Source organism: Rana temporaria, chromosome 4 (genome assembly GCF_905171775.1).
Source record: "Rana temporaria chromosome 4, aRanTem1.1, whole genome shotgun sequence".
NCBI classification, from domain to species: domain Eukaryota; kingdom Metazoa; phylum Chordata; class Amphibia; order Anura; family Ranidae; genus Rana; species Rana temporaria.
In genome coordinates, this window is record NC_053492.1 from 25,120,548 (window position 1) to 25,143,304 (window position 22,757).

At 45.9% G+C, this 22,757-nt stretch overlaps 1 protein-coding gene across 2 annotated transcripts in view; it reads left to right on the forward strand.

Annotated features, from left to right (window-relative positions):
• Nucleotides 1-22,757, forward strand: part of EFR3B (EFR3 homolog B) — a 352,965-nt gene that overhangs the window by 268,316 nt on the left and 61,892 nt on the right. For both annotated transcript variants that reach the window (XM_040348132.1, XM_040348134.1), the window contains exons 5-10: nucleotides 2,757-2,878; nucleotides 6,897-7,046; nucleotides 9,349-9,483; nucleotides 17,101-17,179; nucleotides 18,684-18,819; nucleotides 21,440-21,601. In XM_040348132.1, the coding sequence (XP_040204066.1) occupies nucleotides 2,757-2,878; nucleotides 6,897-7,046; nucleotides 9,349-9,483; nucleotides 17,101-17,179; nucleotides 18,684-18,819; nucleotides 21,440-21,601 (784 nt within the window). The remainder of the gene's footprint in view (nucleotides 1-2,756; nucleotides 2,879-6,896; nucleotides 7,047-9,348; nucleotides 9,484-17,100; nucleotides 17,180-18,683; nucleotides 18,820-21,439; nucleotides 21,602-22,757) is intronic.

Here is a 22,757-nt window from a genome sequence, read left to right on the forward strand (position 1 = left end):
ACCTATAGAGTATATGGCAGCTCCATCGCCTTTAGACAAACGTATTGATCCCGGGGCTTCCCCTGTGTTTTTAGAGACAAAATCATTAAATAAATAGGAAACAGACATAAGTGTGCGCAGTCTATTACAATAGGATGGGCACCCCAGAGCTCAAACACAGGCAACAGAGGCAGTGACTAGGGGTGTACACATGGCACGGCTCCAAGCTATGGCTCGCAGCCATGGCAGAAATTATAGAGAGCAAAACACGTAAACAAGTCCTTAAGTTATATTTATTTTTTTAATTGTTATATTTATTTTTTTTAAAAATCGATTTTTAGCCACGAACAAAGCACCACACCACATCCCTTAAAAAAAATGCTTAAAAAAACTATAAAAACAATTATAAAACCAAACAAAAATGCTTAATAATACAATAAAAACAATGGCCCGGATTCACATACATCGGCGCATATTTATGCCGCCGTAGCGTATCTAATATACGCTACGCAGACGCAGCGCACAGAGGCAAGCACTGGATTCACAAAGCACTTGCTCCCACTCGCTCTTAAAGATACACTGGGTTTCCTCGGCGTAAGCCAGCGTAGGTGGAAGTGGGCGTGAGCCATGCTAATGAGGTGTGACCCCATGCAAATGATGGGGCAAGCGCCATAGAAGTACTTAAAATGAACGGCCCATGCGCCGTCCCGTGGCCGCATCCGAGTGCGCATGTGCAGAATTGCGTCGGAACTACTCCCTAAGATACGCCGGATCACTGCCTACGACGTGAACGTAACCTACGCCTAGTCATATTCACGTGCAACGTAAACGACAAAAGATACAACGGCTTGGGTTCCCTGGTCCATACCTTTGCATGGGTTGCGCCTCCTATATGGGGAATAACTTTACGCCGGACGTACGACTTACGCAAACTGCGTATATTATGCGCTGGGCGCAAGTACGTTCGTGAATCGGCGTATCTCCCTCGTTTGCATATGTGCATAGAAAATCAATGGGAGCGGCAAATGCGCCCAGCGTAAATATGCGCCCACGATACGCCGGCGTAGGAAAATTACGTTGGTCGGATGAAGCCTATTTTCAGGAGTATCTCAGTTTATGGGCACGGCCCATAGATACGACGGCGCATACTTACTGTACACTTACGCAGCGTATCTCGAGATACGTCGGCGTAAGTGCTTTGTGAATCTGGGCCAATTACAACAAACAATTATAAACAAAACAAACAAAAAAAAACAATTATAAAAACAATAAAAATAAAAACAATTATAGCAAGTACACATGGTTCTTGTGGATACAGCACTTTAGATGGAATTCCCAACATGTTTCGCCCACATCCTGGGCTTCCTCGAGGGATGCTGTCCACTTGCGGTACAAGCCTTCTTCTGTACCCCAGACATTTGTGAATGTAGCCAAGGACTGCACGGGCACCAGGATTGCATAATCTCTGAGCTGGCATCTCAGTCCATAAAGTAGTTGGTGACCCTGGATGATGCCCGAACAAAGATGGCTCCTTCGTTCTGAAACAAAAAGCAGATAAAGGCAGTGTCAGGGGGAGTACCATGATTTCTGTAAAAGCCAGTATATACCTGGAAGTGTCTTTAACCACTTTCCGACCGCCTTACGACTATATACGGCGGCACTTTAAAAATGGATATCTCGGTAACGGCAGCAGCTGTTATCGGCGGTGGGAGGGCCCCCCCCCCTCCCGCCGCTCTCCTGCGCCCTCCGCCGCTTACTGGAGCCGTCGGTAGCGGCGGAGGCGATCGGGTGCTTCAGCCTGCTCTGTGGGGATACGAGTGAGGGCAAGATGGCCCCCACCCGTCCCCATAGCATTGCAGGGCGGAAGTGACGTCAAAACGTCAGTCCCGCCCAGCGTCTTAAAGAGACATTTTTTTTTTTGTCATTTTTTCAAATGACAAAATTTACATTTTTTTTTGCATTCAAGTCTAAATATTAGATGTGAGGTCTTTTTGACCCCAGATCTCATATTTAAGAGGTCCTGTCATGCTTTTTTCTATTACAAGGGATGTTTATATTCCTTGTAATAGGAATAAAAGTGATCCATTTTTTTTTTTTCAGTGTAAAAAATAATAAAATAAATAAAAAAAAATGTTTTAAAGCGCCCTGTCCCGACGAGCTCGCGCGCAGAAGCGAACGCATACGTGAGTAGCGTCCGCATATGAAAACGGTGTTCAAACCACACAAGCGAGGTATCGCCGCGATCGTTAGAGCGAGAGCAATAATTATAGCCCTAGAGCTCCTCTGTAGCTCAAAAAATGCAACCTATAGAATTTTTTAAACGTCGCCTATCGAGATTTTTATGGGTAATAGTTTGACGCCATGCCACGAGGGGGCGCAATTTTTAAGTGTGACATGTTGGGTATCATTTTACTCGGCGTAACATTATCTTTCACAATATATAAAAAAATTGGGCCAAATTTATTGCTGTCTTATTTTTTTCTTGTAAGACCGCTGCGCAAATATGGTGTTACAAAATGTATTGCGATGACCGTCATTTTATTCTTTAGGGTGTTAGAAAAATATATATATAATGTTTGGGGGTTTTAAGTAATTTTTTAGCAAAAAAAAATGTTTTAGTCTTGTACACCAAATCTGAAAAACACCCAAAGTAGAGAAGTGGTTAACACTTATCATGCAAAATATTTCTGATGCTAGGTATACTGTAAGTAAAAAAAAAAAAGACCAATATTTGCATTTTCCATCTGCCCGCTTACCTCTTTTTTTCTTTCTTTCAGTTTGTAAAGTTTGCAAACATCGAAGAGGACACCCCCTCCTACCATCGCAGCTACGACTTCTTTGTGTCTCGCTTCAGTGAAATGTGCCACTCCAGCTACGATGATGTGGAGACAAGGACCAAGTAAGGACCATATACCTAGTTATGTGTGCCGGGGGCCCGCTCACACATGGGCAGTTAATGAATGTTAGACCAGTAATAATCTGCTGTCCACTGTCTGCTGTTTCCATTTTAAGCCTACTGCATTGCCCTGTTAGTTCTGAGCCAGTGAGGTGGAAATTATTCATCTTGAAGTTTGCGGAAATTATTCATCTTGAAGTTTGCGGAAATTATTCATCTTGAAGTTTGCGGAAATTATTCATCTTGAAGTTTTCTTTACCTAGTTGTGGATATTGGGTGTGCTACACATGCCCCCCCCAAAAAAATACTTCATAGAAGTACACAGTACAAGTGTAGTATGCTCCATCTGTCTCACCTTCCACCACTCCCCCCCCTTGCACATGCCGGCAATTTACGACGCCGTAACAAGTAGAGGTGCAGTGACAGAGCCTTTCATAGGAGCCTCCTACTTGCCTGGCCCCTCGGGCAGTGCCGGAATGATCAGTCCGCCCCTTGTATGGAACATGAACTTGAAGCTGCCGGCTGATCAGGCCCCCTACAGGACTATTCCCTTATCGGCAGCCCTGAGTATTGGAATATAAATTTACAAACATCTATACTCACCTAGGTGGATGCAGCATTGGTCTGATGCAGCATCTGTCCCCCACTGCCTCTACACTAGAACTGAGCGATCAAAGACCACTGATCTCTCCATTCTTGGTGTTCCGTGAGCAGACAGCCGGTGACTGGCAGTTGCCGGCTGTCTGCTCTGCCCCTTCAGCACTCACTGGAGTGTTGGGCTGTGGAGGCCAGACTCTCAGAAACGCTGAGAGGCTGAGCCAGCTGCCGATCCAGGAATCTGGGTCTTTAGCCCTTTACCTGCTATATCTGGGTCACAGGAGTGCAGGACTTAGTACACTCCTAAAACCCACAGGAGAAGTAGGGTCAAACAGGTTTGCCCTACTTCTCCTTTAAATTTCTTTTGAATAAAATGTGTTCCTATTTAACCCCTTATTAACCCTTAATTGACCCTAATCAGCTCTAATTAACTTTTTGTTTCCCTTCTCCTCTTACATGTTATTTTCCTGATGATTTTTAGCTAATTTCTGTTTTTCTAACCATTATTTAAAAAAAATATATATTTTTATTTGTTTTGTTCATTAATTTTTTTAGTGTCACGTTAACCAATTCAGCTCAGGAAGATTTATCCCCTTCATGACCAGGCCATTTTTTGTGAAATAGCACAACGTTATTTTAACTGAAAATTGCACGGTCATGCGACGCTGTACCCAAATAAAATGTATGTTATTTTTTCCCCACAAATAGAGCTTTCTTTTGGTGGTATTTGATAACTTCTGCAGTTTAAAAATAAAAACCCTAAGTGAAAGTTTTCAAATTGAGCCCAATTAGCCATTTTCCCTCCCCGGTGTCATGCGACAACACTGAAGAAATTACATTTTGCTACAATGTAAAGTAGTGAGTGTACAACTTGTATAACAGTATAAATTTGCTGTCCCCTCAAAATAACTCAACACACAGCCATTAATGTCTAAACCGCTGGCAACAAAAGTGAGTACACCCCTAAGTGAAAATGTACAAATTGGGCCCAATTAGCCATTTTTCCCTCCCCGGTGTCATGTGATTGATTAGTGTTACAAGGTCTCAGGTGTGAATGGGGAGCAGGTGTGTTAAATTTGGTGTTATCGCTCTCACTCTCTCATACTGGTCACTGGAAGTTCAACATGGCACCTCATGGCAAAGAACTCTCTGAAGATCTGAAAAAAAGAATTGTTGTTCTACATAAAGATGGCGAACCTTGGCACCCCAAATGTTTTGAACCTATATTTCCCATGATGCTAAACCACACTGCAGAGTGCATGAGCATTATGGGAAATGTATGAGTAGATTCACATACATTGCCGCAACTTTGCGGCGGCGTAGCTTAAGGCATTTAAGCTACACCGCCGTAAGTTAGCGAGGCAAGTACATGATTCACAATGTACTTGCCTGCTAAGTTACGGCGGCGTAGCCTAAAGCGGGCGTGCGTAAGGGCGCCTAATTCAAATGTGTCTGAGGGGGCGTGTTTTATGTTAATAGAGCTTGACCTTACGTTTTTTACGTTTTTTCCAGACTGCGCATGCGCCGGGCGCCTACATCTCCCAGTGTGCATTGCGGCTAAGTACGCCGCACGGGCCTATTGATTTTGACGTGGACGTAAACGACGTAAATCCCTATTCGGGGACGACTTACGCAAACGACGTAAAAATTTTGAATTTCGAAGCGGGAACGGCGGCCATACTTTAACATTGGCTACGCCACCTAGGGGGCATCTTTAACTTTAGGCGGCCTATCTCTTACGTAAACGTAAATGTACTGCGGCGGCCGGGCGTACGTTCGTGAATAGGCGTATCTACTGATTTGCATATTCTACGCCGACCGCAATGGAAGCGCCACCTAGCGGCCAGCAGAAATATTGCAACCTAAGATAGGACGGCGCAAGCCGTCGTATCTTAGATATGTTTAAGCGTATCTCTGTTTGAGAATACACTTAAACATAGGTCGGCGCAGATTCTGAGTTAGGTCGGCTTATCTGTAGATAAGCCGGCCTAACTCTTTCTGAATCTAGCTAGTAGTTCCAAAACATCTGGGGAGCCAAGGTTCACCATCACTGGCCTAGTCTATAAGAAGATTGGCAAGACCCTGAAACTGAGCTGCAGCACGGTGGCCAAGACCATACAACGGTATAACAGGACGGGTTCCACTCAAAACAGGCCTCGCCATTGTCCACCAAAGGAGTTAAGGTCCCGTGTTCAGCGTCATATCCAGAGGTTGTCTTTGGGAAATAGACGTATGAGTGCTGCCAGCATTGCTGCAGAGGTTGAAGGGGTGGGGGGTCAGCCTGCCAGTGCTCAGACCATACGCCGCACTCTGCATCAAATTGGTCGTCCCAGAAGCAAGCCTCTTCTAAAGATGATGCACAAGAAAGCCCACAAATTGTCACATGAAAAGATATAATACAATATTTACAAAAATGTTAGGGGTGTACTCACTTTTGTGAGAAACTGTATATGTCATATTAGTCTTTTCTTTTTCTACAAAACAAGTTTTTCTGTATTTATGTTTTTTTATATCTAGTCAACGGTAAGTAAATTTTACTTATAAGTGTCTGCTGTACGGTGTAGCTAAGTGTCTGCTGTACGGTGTAGCTGAGCACTTTTTTTCTTAAGAACCTTGGCCCGGATTCAGAGAGCAATTGCGCCTGCGTAACCATAGTTACGCAGCGCAATTGCTGACTTGCTCCGGCGTTACGAATGCTCCTGATTCAGGAACATCATAACGCCGACTGCAGCCTAAAATCTGCGTGGCATAAGGCTCTTATGCCACGCATATTTTAGGCTGCATTCTTGCGATGCCCGCTAGGGGGCGCTCCCATTGTGCTCAGTGTATAGTATGCAAATTGCATACTAACACCGATTCACAATGTTGCGCGAGCCCTGCGTACGCAAGTTACGTCGTTTCCGTACGGCGTGTTTAGCGTAAGGCTGCCCCTTCTAATAGTAGGGGCAGCCAATTCTAAAGAATACCCGTCGTTCTCGCGTCACCAAATTTGAATGTTACGTCCTTTGCGTAAGTGATTCGTGAATGGCGCTGGACGCCATTCACGTTCACTCTGAAGCAAATGACGTCCTTGCGACGTCATTTGCCGCAATGCACGTCGGGAAAGTTTCCTGACGGAGCATGCGCTCTACGCTCGGCGCGGGAGCGCGCCTAATTTAAATGATTCCCGCCCCCTACGGGATCATTTACATTAGGAGCCCTTACGCAGGGCAAGTTTACACAGCGCACCCGCAATTTACGGAGCTACTGCTCCGTGAATCGCGGGTAGCGCAGTAAATCGCGGGTAGCCTCCGCAAATAAGGGGCAAATCTCTTTGAATCCGGGCCCTTGTTTGATTTCTCTGCTATCGTAAATGCAAACATTATTTCTTCGATTTTTTTATTTTATTTATTTTTTAATAATTAAAATGTAATGTGTTTTTAAGGATCCGGTTGTCCGGGATTAAGGGCCTCCAGGGCGTTGTGAGGAAAACTGTGAACGATGAACTTCAGGCCAACATCTGGGAGCCCCAACACATGGATAAGATCGTGCCGTCGCTGCTCTACAATCTCCAGCAAGTGGAGGAGACAGAGAGGTGACACTCGTCATGTAGAAGATTGGATTATAGGATCTTGTGTAACGTCAAACCTGTAGGGCAGTAAAAGCTTTTTAAGCCAGACTCTGAACAGATATAAAATGGATTTATCCAGTTCTGGGTCCAGTAAAAACGAAATGTTTTTACATACAGCTGGTAAAGTGGGAGCGAGTATGCCTTAAAGCTCATCTAAACCCAAAACTTATTTTCTCTTTTTGTTCATTTGAGAGACACAGCTGTTGATCTAAGACCTACCATATACAAGTGGGTTATATTGCCATCTACAGGAGCAGGCACTATAGTCCTCTTGTAAATGGTTGATCCTCTATCAACAGTTGTGCTAAATGAAAGAGTTTTATAAGTGCAAAAATTATATTTTAGAGCAGAGAAGAGTTTTACCTTTTGTTGGGTTCCTGCTACTATCGGAGTCCCTATTGAGGGGGGGGGGGTGGTCCCTGTGCTTCCTGTCTGGACAGGAAGTGAAGGTAAATCTCCCCAACATTGACACAGGCAAAAAAAAAATTTTTTTTTAGTAGAGCAGGGAAGGATTAGATCCTGGCGCCGCACCCTCTCTCCTCGCCACCCCCTATGTGAGTAATGGATAGATTCATGCATTGCATGGATGGATGCCCGATACCCGCCGCCGCTCCATGGTGGATGCCCCGATCCCCGCCACCACTCCATGATGGACGCCGATCCCCGCCGCCGTCCCATGATGGATGCCTGATCCTCTCCGCCGCTCCATGGTGGATGCCCCGATCCCCGCCACCAGTCCATGATGGACGCTGATCCCCGCCGCCGTCCCATGATGGATGCCCGATCCCTGCCTCCATCCCATGATGGATGCCCAATGCTCACCGCCGCTCCATGATGGATGACCGATCCCCACCGCCGCTCCCTGATGGATACCCGTTCCCAGCCCGCCACTCCATGAAGGATGCCCGATCCCTGGCGCCACTCCATGGTAGATGCCCGATCCCCGCCGGCGCTCCTTGGTGGATGCCCGATCCCTGCCGCCGCTCCATGGTGGATGCCCGATCCCTGCCGCCGCTCCATGGTGGATGCCGATCCCTGCCGCCGCTCCATGGTGGATGCCGATCCCCGCTGCCGCTCCATGATGGATGCCCGATCTCCGCCGGCGCTCCATGATGGATGCCCGATCCCTGCTGCCGTCTCATGATTCTGCACAGCTGGCCCGCACTGTATCAGCAGTAAAGCTACAGTCAGCAATTGGTTAAATGCTTCTACTGAGCCCGTTAATGTACTTCAAGGAAAGGATTCTATGGAAAGATAAAAATCCTATTTAGTTTCTCGTACATTGGGGGACACAGGAATTCACAGACTGACGTTTTGTGCTGGTCTCTAGTCTTACTGTAGGCAGCAGTATAACCCAACATTTTCTGAATTCCTGTGTCCCTCAATGGACTCCCAAGAAAACGATTTGATAGGGAGTACATAAATTAAATTTTCTTTCTCGTTCATTGAGGGACATAGAAATTCACAGACTGACGTTTTGTGCTGTTGTCCAGTCTTCCTGTAGGCAGCAGTATAACCCAACAATCTCTGAATTCCTGTATGCCTCAATTGACTCCAAGAAAATGATTATACAGGAAGTACTAAAATTCCATTCTCTTTGTTGTCCATTGAGGGACATAGGAATTCAGAGACTGTTGGGTATTCCTGCCGCCTACAGGAGGATTTAACACTAGCAAAAATTACTCTGAATTCCCCGTGTTAATCACTGGACTCCAAGAAATGGATTTTATGGTAGGTACAAAAATCAAATTTTACTAGAATTCCTCCAATCATAAATGAGTATACCAGAATCTGTACAATTATAGGTGACGTTTGACTAGTAGATGGGGGGCCACATGTGGCCCTCATTCAGTCTCAGGCCTCGTACACACGACAGAGTTTCTCGGCAGAATTCGGCGAGAAACTCGGTCAGAGCCGGATTCTGCCGAGAAACTCTGTCGTCTGTACACTTTTGGCCCGATGGAGCCGCCGAGGAACTCGTCGAGAAAATAGAGAACATGTTCTCTATTTTCTCGTTGTTCTATGGGAGAAGGCGGCCCGCCGAGCTCCTCGGCGGCTTCATCCCTGATTTTGACGAGGAACTCGATGTGTTTGACACGTCGAGTTCCTCTGTCGTGTGTACGAGGCCTTACACACTCCCTTTTATTATTATAAAGCCAATAGTTCTCAGTGTTCTTCAGAACCACTATACATTTTTTGTGTTTGTTTAGGTTGCCATCTTGTGGTCATTTAGAGGCGGTGCATGACGCATGTTTTATAATTGCAGCCGCTCTCCATCGCCACTGCAGAGCACAGACAAGGAGAAGGAGAATCCAGCAGAGTTGGCAGAGAGATGTCTGAGGGAGCTGCTGGGCAGAGCGGCCTACGGCAACATCAAGAACGCCATCAAGCCTGTTCTCATGTAAGCACCACGCCGGACCTCTGGGTGCCCCTGAAGAAATTCTGTTTGTGGCAAGCATTTCAATAGTTTGTAGTGGCAAAGCCATTTGGACCTCTAACATTCAACCTATTAGGAATTCTGGTTCTGAAACAGGGAGAGCTGATTGGGGTACATTGCAGCTATGCAAATGCAAGCAGTGTAAATACCTGAATACCTTAACTGGTATCGCCATCTTGCTGTCCCTGGACAACACAGCTCAGATTGAGAGAAGGGAAAGCAGCACAGGGAGCCAAACAGTTGTACTGCAGTGCTTGTGCTCTTATGCTGATAGGAGGAGAGAGCAGGGCAACAGAGATATGAACTCATGTCCACACATCATTATCTGTGGGGGGTCAGTAACAGAAGGTTTCAATTCGATTCTTGGCCTTCTTTTTTCTATTGTATGGACCTTCCAACCAGCTTATCCGGACATTTCCATTAAATGCTGCTAAAATCAAAGTACCTAGATTTTGTAAATCCCCTTAAACATGTTCTATGAAGGTTTGGGATACCCGTGTTGACGACTACATATTAATGTAAGAACTCACTAATGATCTACATGCAGGGCTGGTGCAAGGATTTTTTACACCCTCTGCGAAAGCTTATTTTACCCCACCCTCTGGTCCACCCCTGACTCCGCCCCCTTTGCCCTGCCCATGTATACCCCACCTTTTTTAATGAAGTGCCCATCAAATGCAGCCTATCAGTGCCCATCAAATGCAGCCTCACCAGCTACCATCAAATGCAGCCTCGCCAGCGCCCATCAAATGCAGCCTCACCAGCGCCCATCAAATGCAGCCTCACCAGCACCTATCAAATGCAGCCTCATCAGCGCCCATCAAATGCAGCCTCACCAGTGCCCATCAAATGCAGCCTCACCAGCACCTATCAAAAGCAGCCTCACCAGTGCCCATCAAATGCAGCCTCACCATCGCCCATTAATGCAGTGTACCAGTGCCCATCAATGAATGTTTGCTTGCTTCCATTTATTCGGGAGTCGGGACACAGACACAGTCCTCCGATGCCGCTGCCCCTTTGAAGGAGCTGATGCTGAGACTTAGTTGCTTGCTGCAGAGAGAAGAGAGTAGGAACACCAGTGGCCGGGCGCCCTAGGAAGCAGTGCATCCTAGGCGGCTGCCTAGTTTGCCAAGTGGTAGCACCGGCCCTGTCTACATGGCACTACACACAAGTACTCCAAGATTTTGGTGTGTGGAATATTAAAAATGTATGCCACGTACAAATGTGTGCAATGTATAGTTTTATATGAGGCCGAATAGAAGGCTAAGGGACGCTATTTTTTAACTATATTTTATGCTTTACAAATGTAAACATTTTTTTTTTACGTTTACATACGTACAGCCTAAATGGACCCTATTGGCCGCCACCATTACTCAGGGTCCACATGAAATATCAACAATGAATAGCCAGCACCACAGCCGCCACTGATTGCACAATATTGATGGTTACTTGTTGGCCCTAAATCAGTCATTCATGCGGCAGCGGCACATAGATGACTTATTTAGGCTGGACCTATATAGCCAGATTCAAGTAGTGCGCCGCATCTTTAAGGCGGCGTAGCGTATCGTGTTTACGCTACGCCGCCTTAAGTCAGAGAGGCAAATACTGTATTCACAAAGGGCCAGATTCACAGAAGAGATACGACGGCGTTTCTCTGAAACGCCGTCGTATCTCTCAGAGTATCTATGCGACTGATTCATAGAATCAGTTACACATAGATAGCCCTTACTGTAGATCTGACAGGTGTAATTGTCTTACACCATCGGATCTTAGGATGCAGTACCTCGGCCGCCGCTGGGTGGAGTTTGTGTTGTATTCCAGCGTCGGGTATGCAAATTGGCAGTTACGGCGATCCACGAAGGTTTTTCCCGTCGTTACGTCGGCGCAAGTCTTAGTTTACCGTCGCAAAGTTAAGCAATGTTTTTCATTGCTTAACTTTACACAAGCCATGTTAAAGTATGGCCATTGTTCCCGCGTCGATTTTGACTTTTTTTTTTTCCGGCATAAGTACGTTATGGACTTCGCGATTCACAAACACGTCACGCCGCCGTAATTTCGCGCAAAGCACGTCGGGAAAATTGCGAATGGAATGCGTAGAACGTCAGGCGCGGGAGTGCGCCTAATTTAAATGGTACACGCCCCATTTGAATTGGTTTACGATACACCGCCGCAAGTTTACAGGTAAGTGCTTTGTGGATCGGGCACTAACACTGAAAACTTGCGGTGGTGTAATATAAACGGGTTACGTTACACGGCCGCAATTGTACCTGAATCTGGCCCAAAGTACTTGCCTCCCGGCGGTGTAGCGTAAATGGGGCCGGCGGAAGCGCGCCTAATTCAAATGAGGATGAGGGGGCATGTTTTATGTTAATGGGGGGTGACCCGACGTGATTGACGTTTTTCACGAACGGCGCATGCGCCGTCCGTGGACATATCCCAGTGTGCATTGCTCCAAAGTACGCCGCAAGGACGTATTGGTTTCGACGTGAACGTAAATTACGTCCAGCCCTATTCACGGACGACTTACGCAAACGACGTAAAATTTTCAAATTTCGACGCGGAAACGACGGCCATACTTAACATTGACTAGGCCTGCTATTTGATGGAATAACTTTACGCCGGAAAACGCCTTACGTAAACGACGTATCTTTACTGCGACGGGCGCACGTACGTTCGTGAATCGGCGTATCTAGGCATTTACATATTCTACGCCGAACTCAACGGAAGCGCCACCTAGCGGCCAGCCTAAATATTGTACCCTAAGATACGACGGCGCAGGCTGTCCTATCTTAGCTAGGTTTAAGTGTATCTCAGTTTGAGAATACACTTAAACTTAGGACGGCGCAGATTCAGAGTTAGGTCGGCGTATCTACTGATACGCCGGCGTAAATCTTTCTGAATCTAGCTAATACACTTCAATAGTAACAGGGAGAATGTTGCGCTATTAATAAAAACTACACTAGACAAACAGTTGATAATAAAAAGATATTGAGAATGTTGTGGATGCAAAGAAAACCCCTAAATGAAAGAGGAATAAAAACAATGACTGGCAAAAAGAGTCTTTGTATCAATCAACGATCGTTACAAACAAGTTCTTCAGTGATGAATAGACTGTTGAAAACATAGACGATAACCAACACCACTAAGTAAAAAAGTGGAGGCTTACCAAATGGCAAGCAGTAACCAGCTTGCGGCTGCAAACCCCAGCCAGGGCCTTTTGATGATCCTCGTAGGGGGATGACAAGGGGGTAGATGTTGAAGCTTCCCACTCCAAGAGCCACAAGATCACGGCGTGTCACACACAAAAAGAAGGAACTCAATGGTGAAGTACAGCAGGACCAGTGTGTACAAGTTATACGTGACTCAAGGGACCACCACCACCAGAACACCCTAATTTTAAAAGGCTTACCAGAACGTAGGCAATATAAACATGTGGCTAAACCCCTAGCCAGGGCCTTTAGGATCCTCTCGCAGTGATATATCCCACAGGTCCTCCGGTAGTAAAGGTCAGTGGGTGCATGGAAAAAACGATAATGCCCACATAGTGAAGTATGCAAGTTGAGGGGTTTATTTAAAAAAATAGTACACTTACAGGTTTAAAAGCAGGATAATAGATAGAAGCCGGCCGGCTCTAACAATCGCCCGTCCACACGGAACGAAGAAAACGTCTTGCGTCAGCACGCTACCTTCCCGACGCACGTTTCGTCACAAGTTGACGTCATCAAGGGGCACGGGCGACGTGCTGACACCACACATATAAATAGGCTAAAACCAAGCCTCGATCTGAGTCACGGGCTAAGTGACCGCCAAGAAGGCCATGCTGGAACGCATAAATGAAAACAAAACCAGGAAGGGCTTTGACGTAACATAAGCTAGATGGCCATCTTGTGGTAAAATAAGTGAATAACGGTGCAGGTCCAAATGTGTAAGGAACTCATTCAGCTATACCAATTATATACAAATTTATATTAAGGAAGTTTGATCATCTTAAATGAGAAACTATTTGTAATTATTCTCTAATGATCAAGAGAAAAAAGGCACTATAACACTAATAGATAAATATGAAAAATAGTAGTGAAACAAATAGGAAAAAGATGTATAAAAATAAAAAATTGAAAAATATTGTCAAAATTTAGCATGACAATAGCCAAATATTTTATACAAAATGTGAATAGGATGCATTAATTAAATGCAAATAAATAATGCATAAATATAAAATGTAATAAAAATTGTGCTGTGAGTGCACGAGCTCCAAGAAAAAAAAAAAAAAAAAAAAAAAAATTAAATAGTAATTAATTGAAAATAGTATAAATATATACAAAAAATTATGTTGCAATGTGACATAAATCTAGTGGTGTATTGTGAAAAATATACCAAAAATGAATCTAAATAAATAGAATTATATTATAAAGTGAACATTGATATGGACCAGTGAATAGCGGGACCATCTTTGGTCAAATGTGTAAAATATTAAAAATAGGGAGAAGATAGAAAAAATAAAATAAAACTCCCAAAGGTCATCTTGTAGATCACCCCGTCACCCAGATCGAGTTCACAAATGACTGAATAAATCAAACAGAATGATTAGAAAACAATAAGATGTTCTATTTAAGAATTGTCAATAAAGGCATTGACATCAACCTCTATGTTGAGTCCATAGGGAGTGTAACTCTTAATCCTATGGATCCACTGCATTTCAGATTTAGAGATGCTCCTCACTAGTGGACTACCACGCCAATGTGGAGCATATCTATCAATCCCCAAGAAAATAGTTTTTGAGGGGTCCCTGTTATGAACCAAACGGTAATGTTTAGAAACCGAATGGTTCACATAACCGGCTAAGATATTGCTAATGTGTTCATTAAGTCTCACTGAGAGGGCTCTCTTGGTTCTGCCCACATACTGGAGCCCACAAGGGCACTGGAGTAAGTAGACCACCCCTTCGGTCGCACACGTAATAAAAGGTTTGATAGTGTGTTGTTCACCTGTGACCGTGGAGACAAAAAGGTGTGTTCTTCTATGTTCACAACCACTGATGGAACACACCCGGCATTTCCTACACTGATAGAAACCGGTAAATGAATTGAGAAAGGTAGTTTTAATGACCGGTGGCTCGAGAACGTTGGGGGCCAATTTGTGTCTCAAGGCCGAACCCCCCTTAAAAATCACCTGTGGGTTGTCTGGCAAGACAGGGCCCAGAATTGGGTCATTTTTAAGGATGTGCCAATGTTTTTTTAAAAGTTTTTTGACACTAAAATGCTGGGTGGAAAAAGTAGTAACAAAGGGAACAACAGGCATTCTACTGTTGTCACGGGGTTTATTTTTCAACAAATCGATCCTGTCAATACCTTTAACCTCATTTAATGTGGATGTAAGGGTACCCTGGTCATAACCTTTTTCCAAAAATCTGTTCATCAAGATATCAGATTGTACCAAAAAATCTGACTCGTTGGAACAATTGCGTTTAATACGCAGAAACTGGCTTTTAGGCACAGATTTTAGCCAAGAGTCATGATGGCAACTATCCGTGGGGATGTAAGAGTTTCTATCTGTGCCTTTAAAGAAGGTACTCGTACAGAAACCATCATCCTGGACAAAAATTGTAAGATCTAGAAAATTGATGCTAGATTGACTTGCCTCAAAATTGAGGTGAATGCCTCTCTCGTTGTTGTTGAGAAAAGACATAAAAGATTGAAGCTCCATAAGGGGGCCATCCCATAGGAGGAGGATGTCGTCAATGTACCTGGCCCACAGCTTAAGCTGGGGTTGTCGGCAAACATAGACGACATCCTCCTCCCACATGGCCATAAATAAATTGGCCAGGCTGGGGGCGTATTTTGCCCCCATAGCCACGCCCCTATCTTGCCGGTAGAATTGGTTTTGAAACCAGAAATAATTTCTAGTCGCAGCAAAATGCAATAACTCAAGTATAAAAAAAATTTGTTCATCAAAAAGACCAGAGTCCCGACGAAGGTAATACTCTACTGCCGCTAAACCTAGATCATGGGGAATCACCGTATAAAGTGATGTAACGTCAGCTGTGACAAGCCACATATTTGAAGAGGGTTTGAAATTAGATAATAAATTAATAACATGTCTGGAGTCCTTTAAATGAGAGGGCATCCTGGAAACTAAAGGTTGTAGAAAAAAGTCAATATACCTGCCCACCCGGGAAGTAAGGGAATCTATCCCACTTACAATAGGACGTCCCGGGGGGCAGGTAAGATGTTTATGGATTTTCGGTAAATAATAAATAACTGGTGTTCTTGGAGCCTTGGGTACTAGGTACAGTTTCTCTTTTTTATTAAGAATACCGTCCTTGTAACCTTTAGAAATAAGTTTAGTTAACTGGTTGAGGTATGAATTTTTAGGGTCACACGCTAAGGGAGTATAGGTGTCTCTATCTCCCAAAATTCTGTCCATCTCGGCTAAATAGTCGGTTCTATTGAGGACCACTATGCCTCCCCCCTTATCTGCAGGCCTAATGACAATTTGTTTGTTGTCACACAAAGAGTCAAGGCCTGCTTTAAGGGTATGGTTAGATTGTGTTTTTCTAATGGGGAGACGATCCAAGTCTCTAAGGACGATGTCCCTAAAGACTTTAATCGATGGAGCCGTACCCCCAGGAGGATTATACAAAGATGCATTGGAAAGACCTGTATGTCTGAAGTCTGTGGTATTCGGCTGGGTTTGAACAATGGGATTGGAAAGCATATACCTTTTGATGTTGAGCTTACGTATAAACTTATATGTATCCATATAAGTCTCAAATTTGTTTAGTTTACGCGGTAAAACAAACTTCAAACCCTTGTCCAGAATTGTTTGTTCAGCTTTGTTAAGGGTTACAGTACTAAGATTGAAAATACCGGAAGATGTTAGACTCTTTGCCTCTTTAAGTCGTAACCTTCTTCCCCCTCTGACTCCTCTATGGGGTCTCCGGTTTAGATATCAGATTGTACCAAAAAATCTGACTCGTTGGAACAATTGCGTTTAATACGCAGAAACTGGCTTTTAGGCACAGATTTTAGCCAAGAGTCATGATGGCAACTATCCGTGGGGATGTAAGAGTTTCTATCTGTGCCTTTAAAGAAGGTACTCGTACAGAAACCATCATCCTGGACAAAAATTGTAAGATCTAGAAAATTGATGCTAGATTGACTTGCCTCAAAATTGAGGTGAATGCCTCTCTCGTTGTTGTTGAGAAAAGACATAAAAGATTGAAGCTCCATAAGGGGGCCATCCCATAGGAGGAGGATGTCGTCAATGTACCTGGCCCACAGCTTAAGCTGGGGTTGTCGGCAAACATAGACGACATCCTCCTCCCACATGGCCATAAATAAGTTGGCCAGGCTGGGGGCGTATTTTGCCCCCATAGTACACTTCAATAGTACAATAGTGTGCAATCAGCGTCGGCTGAGTCACTGGCTAAACACTATTGATATCTCATGTCAGCCCAGCCAATAGGATCCATTTATGCCGTATGTATGAAAACATGGCCTATGAGCTGCATGCATAGAGCACATGCATCCCGGAATAGCAGCAATGATCCTCTGTAGCACTCACCCCAGTCCTGTTTTGCAGGCACCTTGATAACCATACCTTGTGGGAACCTAAAGTCTTCGCTGTGCGATGCTTCAAGATAATCATGTACTCCATTCAGGTAGGTCATACTGAGCTCAATCTGTATATTAACCCTTTGACTTTTCATTTAAAGCCCAACTTAAATCGGCTAAATTCATTTCAGGTACATCAAAACAAAAGGTGTGCAACGCCTTACAGTTGTTTTTCTTTAGAAAGCAGCTACAGCCTAAGTAGAAGATCTTTCCCCTGCCAGCATGCTGCAGAGAGGGATACTCTCATTGGGCCAGATTCACGTAGCTCAGCGGATCTATAGATCCGCTCGATCTACGTTAATTAAGATCCGCTACCGCAAGTTTAGGAGGCAAGTGGCTAATTCACAAACCACTTACCTCCAAACTTGCGACGGCGGATCCTAAATCCCCCGGCGGAATTCAAATTCCGTGGCTAGGGGAGTGTACTATTTAAATCAGGCGCGTTCCCGGGCCGATTTAAATGTGCATGCGCCGTCCGGGGAATTTCCCGGCGTGCATTGCTCCCACTGACGTCACTAGGACGTCAGTGGTTTCGACGTGAGCGGGACTTCGTGAATCGGCGTACGCAAACGATGAAGGAAAATTCAAATTCGACGCGGGATCGCCAGCTATACTTAACATGGGCTGCTCCTGCTAAAAACAGGGGTAAGTATACGACGGGAAAACCGCTACGAAAACGACGTAAGAACACTGCGACGGGTCCGCGTACGTTCGTGAATTTGCGTATCTCGCTGATTTACATATTATTTATCGTAAATCAGCGGGAACGCCCCCGGCGCCATTTTTAATTAAAAAAAAAGTCCGACAGTGTAACACTGTCGGATCTAGCCCTATCTATGCGTATCTGATTCTATGAATCAGGCGCATAGATAGGACCAGTGTAAGTCAGAGATACGATGGTGTATCTGTAGATACACCGTCGTATCTCTTTGTGAATCTGGCCCATTGTGTGGAAGCAGTGGTCTCTCTGCAGATGTCTGACACGCCGCCTGAATCCAATCAGCAGGAAGCATGAGCATCCTAGATGCTAGGGTTGTCTACCCCTGTTTTGGACGGTCTCCCAGCTGCTGTGCAGTCCCATTATAGGATCTGGCATTCTGTATGATCTCTTGGCTACACCTCTGCTTGCTGCACAGATCAGAGGCTATAGAGCAGGGGTCTCAAACTGGTGGCCCTCCAGCTGTTGTGAAACTACAAGTCCCATCATGCCTCTACCTGTGGAAGTCATGCTTGTAACTGTCAGGCTTGCAGTGCTTTGTGGGACTTGTAGTTCTGCAACAGCTGGAGGGCCCCAGGTTGTCTACCCCTGTTCTAGACGGTCTCCCAGCTGCTGTGCAGACCCAGGTACAGGATCTGGCATTCTGTATGATCTCTTGGCCTCACCTCTGCTTGCTCCACAGATCAGAGGTTGTAGACTTTCCACACCTCCGTGTTAGTACATTTGCATAAGAGGCGGAGCCCATCCCAGCGTTGCTCAGCCAATGAAATGACTACCCCGCAGTATAGCATGAGCATTATAATCATTTCATTTGTATTTGACCTATTTTGCAGCCCCAGCACTCACATCTGGTGATCCAGCAACTGCTCAGTCACTTGGATGCGAACAGCAAGAGTGCTGCCACCATACGGGCAGGGATTGTGGAGGTCTTGTCTGAGGCCGCGGTCATAGCTGCCACGGGTCCAGTTGGTATGTATGGAAATCTGAACTGCATTTGTGATGGCAGGTTGCACTTGGGACCCCATCCTAAACATTGCTTTTAATAGACAAGAAAAGGGTTTTTATTGCTAAGATCTGTATGGGGGATTCCTGTCTCTTTCTGTCCCAGGGACCACTGATATATGATATACAGCCACTGTGCCCATCAATTGGCCCCACTGTGCCATCAAACGCAGCCACTGTGCCCATCAATTGGCCCCACTGTGCCATCAGTGTACCACACTGAACTCGACGAGGAACTCGATGTGTTTGGCACGTCGAGTTTCTCGGTCGTGTGTACGGGGCCTAAGAGCATTATCAAAGAGAAGAAAGGTGGCTGCTCGCCAACCCAATGCATTAGTATTTAGGGGAATGTGGCCTCAGCAGCGTCGCTCCAGCTACGTTCCCCTGACATGTTTCGCTCACTGGGTCTTGGCCACAGAGATGGGCGCAAACAAACTGGAAAAAAAAACATCAATTGCAGCCACTGTGCCTATCAAACGCAGCTACTGTGCCCATAAATTTCCGCCACTGTGCCTTCAAACGCAGCCACCGCGCCTATCAAACGCAGCTATTGTGCCCATAACTTTCAGCCACTGTGCCTTCAAACGCAGCCACCGTGGCTATCAAATGCAGCTACTGTGCCCATCAATTGCTGCCACTGTGCCCATCAATTGCTGCCACTGTGCCATCAAACGCAGCCACTGTGCCCATCAATTGGCCCCACTGTGCCATCAAACGCAGCCACTGTGCCCATCAATGGGCCCCACTGTGCCATCAAACGCAGCCACTGTGGCTATCAAACGCAGCTACTGTGCCCATCAATTGCTGCCACTGTGCCATCAAATGCAGCCACTGTGCCCATCAATTGCCCCCACCGTGCCCATCAATTGCAGCCACTGTGCCATCAAACGTAGCCACTGTGCCATCAAAGGTAGCCACTGTGCCTATCAAATGCAGCTACTGTGTCCATCAATTGCCGCCACTGTGCCATTAATTGCTGCCACTGTGCCCATCAATTGCTGCCACTGTGCCCATCAATTGCTGCCACTGTGCCATTAATTGCTGCCACTGTGCCCATCAATTGCTGCCACTGTGCCCATCAATTGCAGCCACTGTGCCCATCAAACACAGCCACCGTGCCCATAAATTGCTGCCACTGTGCCATCAAACGCAGCTACTGTGCCCATCACTTGCTGCCAGTGTACCCATCAATTGCTGCCAGTGTGCCCATCAATTGCTGCTACTGTGCCCATCAATTGCTGCCAGTGTGCCCATCAATTGCTGCCAGTGTGCCCATCAATTGCTGCCAGTGTGCCCATCAATTTCCGCTACTGTGCCCATCAAATGCTGCTAGTGTGCATCTCCTGCCCGCCCAGCACTTACCTAGTCTTGGGGGGGCAGCCGCTGTGTCCTCCACACTCCTCAATGTCTTCTCCCGTCCTCTGCTATGATTGGATGTCTCATAGGCATCCAATCACAGCGCCTGTTGTTTCAGCCAATCAGGTAACAGACCCAAGCACCTGGTCGGCGGAGAGGCAATTCAGTGTTAGGAAAGCGAACATTCAGGAAATTTAGCTCACTTCCTGTTTTGGTGACCAGACAGGAATTGATGGAAAATCTACCCAACGACCAGACAAAAAGGATATATTTGTTTTCAATTTTTTATGACCCGATAAAAATACATTGCTATGCACTTCTTTATAGTATAGGGATTGTTGGCACTGGGGTAGATTCAGAAAGCAATTACGCCTGCGTATCCATAGATACGCAGCGTAATTGCTAAGTAGCGCCGGCGTATCTACGTTCTGTATTCAGAAAGCTCGATAGGCCGAATGTAGGCTAAGATACCACTGGCATAAGTATCTTATGCCGTCGTATCTTAGGGTGCATTCTGACGCTGGCCGCTAGGTGGCGCACCCGTAGTTGTCAGCGTAGAGTATGCAAATTGCATACTTACGCCGATTCACAAACGTACACGCGGCCGGCGCTCGTTTTTTACCTCGTTTGCTGATATGTCGTTTTCGCCGTAAGGCTGCTCCTGCTATTAGGAGGCGCAGCCAATGCTAAGTATGGACGTCGTTCCCGCGTCGCGTTTTTCGAAAATTTGCGTCGTTTGCGTAAGTGGATCGTGAATGAGAGCTGGACGCCATTTACGTTCCCGTCGAAGCAAATGACGTCCTTGCGACGTCAGTTACCGCAATGCACGTCGGGAAAGTTTCCCGACGGAGCAGGCGCACTACGTTCGGCGCTTTAACGCGCCTAATTTAAATGATTCCCGCCCCCGGCGGGATCATTTACATTGCGCGCGCTTACGCCGGGCAATTTTGCCGGCGCGCCCTCGCAATTTACGGAGCTACTGCTCCGTGAATCGAGGGCAGCGCAAAATATTTGCGTGGGCGCAGGGCAAAATCGTTGCCCTGTGCCTCCGCAAATAAAGCGCAAGTCGTACCTGAATCTGGGCCAGTGTCTACTATTTGTGTATGCTTGCCGAGATTTACATTTTTATTTCAGCAAGTCTTTGTCGCCACCTTCTGGCACTGATGGGTAATGCATTGGTTTGGCAACTTGTATAATAAGCATTTCTTACAGTTATTTATGTGTTTTGCAGGCCCTACGGTCCTGGAAGTGTTCAACACTCTTCTGAGGCAGCTGCGATTGAGCATCGACTATGAACTGACGGGCAGCTACGATTCTGCCATCAACATAGGTATCAAGATCATCAAAGAGCATGAAGAAAGGATGTTCCAGGAGGCTGTCATCAAGACTATAGGTATGGGAGAAGAATATGCTTCTTGTTTCCTGGATGCCTCTATAGCAGCGCCATTCAACTGCCTGCCATAGAAATGAAAACACCCATTTGGGAACAGCATGTGGTGGATCTCCTTGTACAGAGTCAAAGGACTTTGTATTGGCCATCGAATTTTAATCATATCAATGGTCAGAAAAAATTTAGCCAACTCATTTGAGGAAATCGGGGTCCTTCTACCAGGTTCTGGGGAATGCAGAAAGCTGAGCCCTGGAGATACATAGCACATTCCTGAAATCTGCTCGCTGTACATAGCGCACTCCTGAACTCTGCTCGCTGTACATAGCGCACTCCTGAACTCTGCTCGCTGTACATAGCGCACTCCTGAAGTCTGCACTGTGTACATAGCACACTCCTGAACTCTGCTCGCTGTACATAATGCACTCCTTAACTCTGCACATAGCGCACTCCTGAAGTCTGCAAGCTGTACATAATGCACTCCTTAACTCTGCACATAGCGCACTCCTGAAGTCTGCACTCTGTACATAGCGCACACTCCTGAAGTCTGCATGCTGTACATAATGCTCTGCACTCTGCACATAGCGCACTCCTGAAGTCTGCACTCTGTACATAATGCACTCCTTAACTCTGCATTCTGCACATAGCGCACTTCTGAACTCTGCACTCTGTACAATTTAGCCAACTCATTTGAGGATATTAGGGTCCTTCCACCAGGTGCTATGGGGAATGTAGAAAGCTGAGCTCTGGAGCTACATAGCACACTCCTGAACTCTGCTCGCTGTACATAGCGCACTCCTGAACTCTGCACTCTGTATATAGCGCACTCCTGAACTCTGCACATAGCACACTCCTGAACTCTGCTCGCTGTACATAGCGCACTCCTAAAGTCTGCACTCTGTACATAGCGCACTCCTGAACTCTGCACATAGCACACTCCTAAACTCTGCTCACTGTACATAGCGCACTCCTGAAGTCTGCACTCTGTACATAGCACACTCCTGAACCCTGCACTCTGTACATAATGCACTCCTTAACTCTGCAGTCTGTACATAGCACACTCCTGAAGTCTGCACTCTATACCTTATGCACTCCTGAACTCTGCACTCTGCACTCTGTACATAGCGACCTCCTGAACTCTGCACTCTGTACATAGCGCACT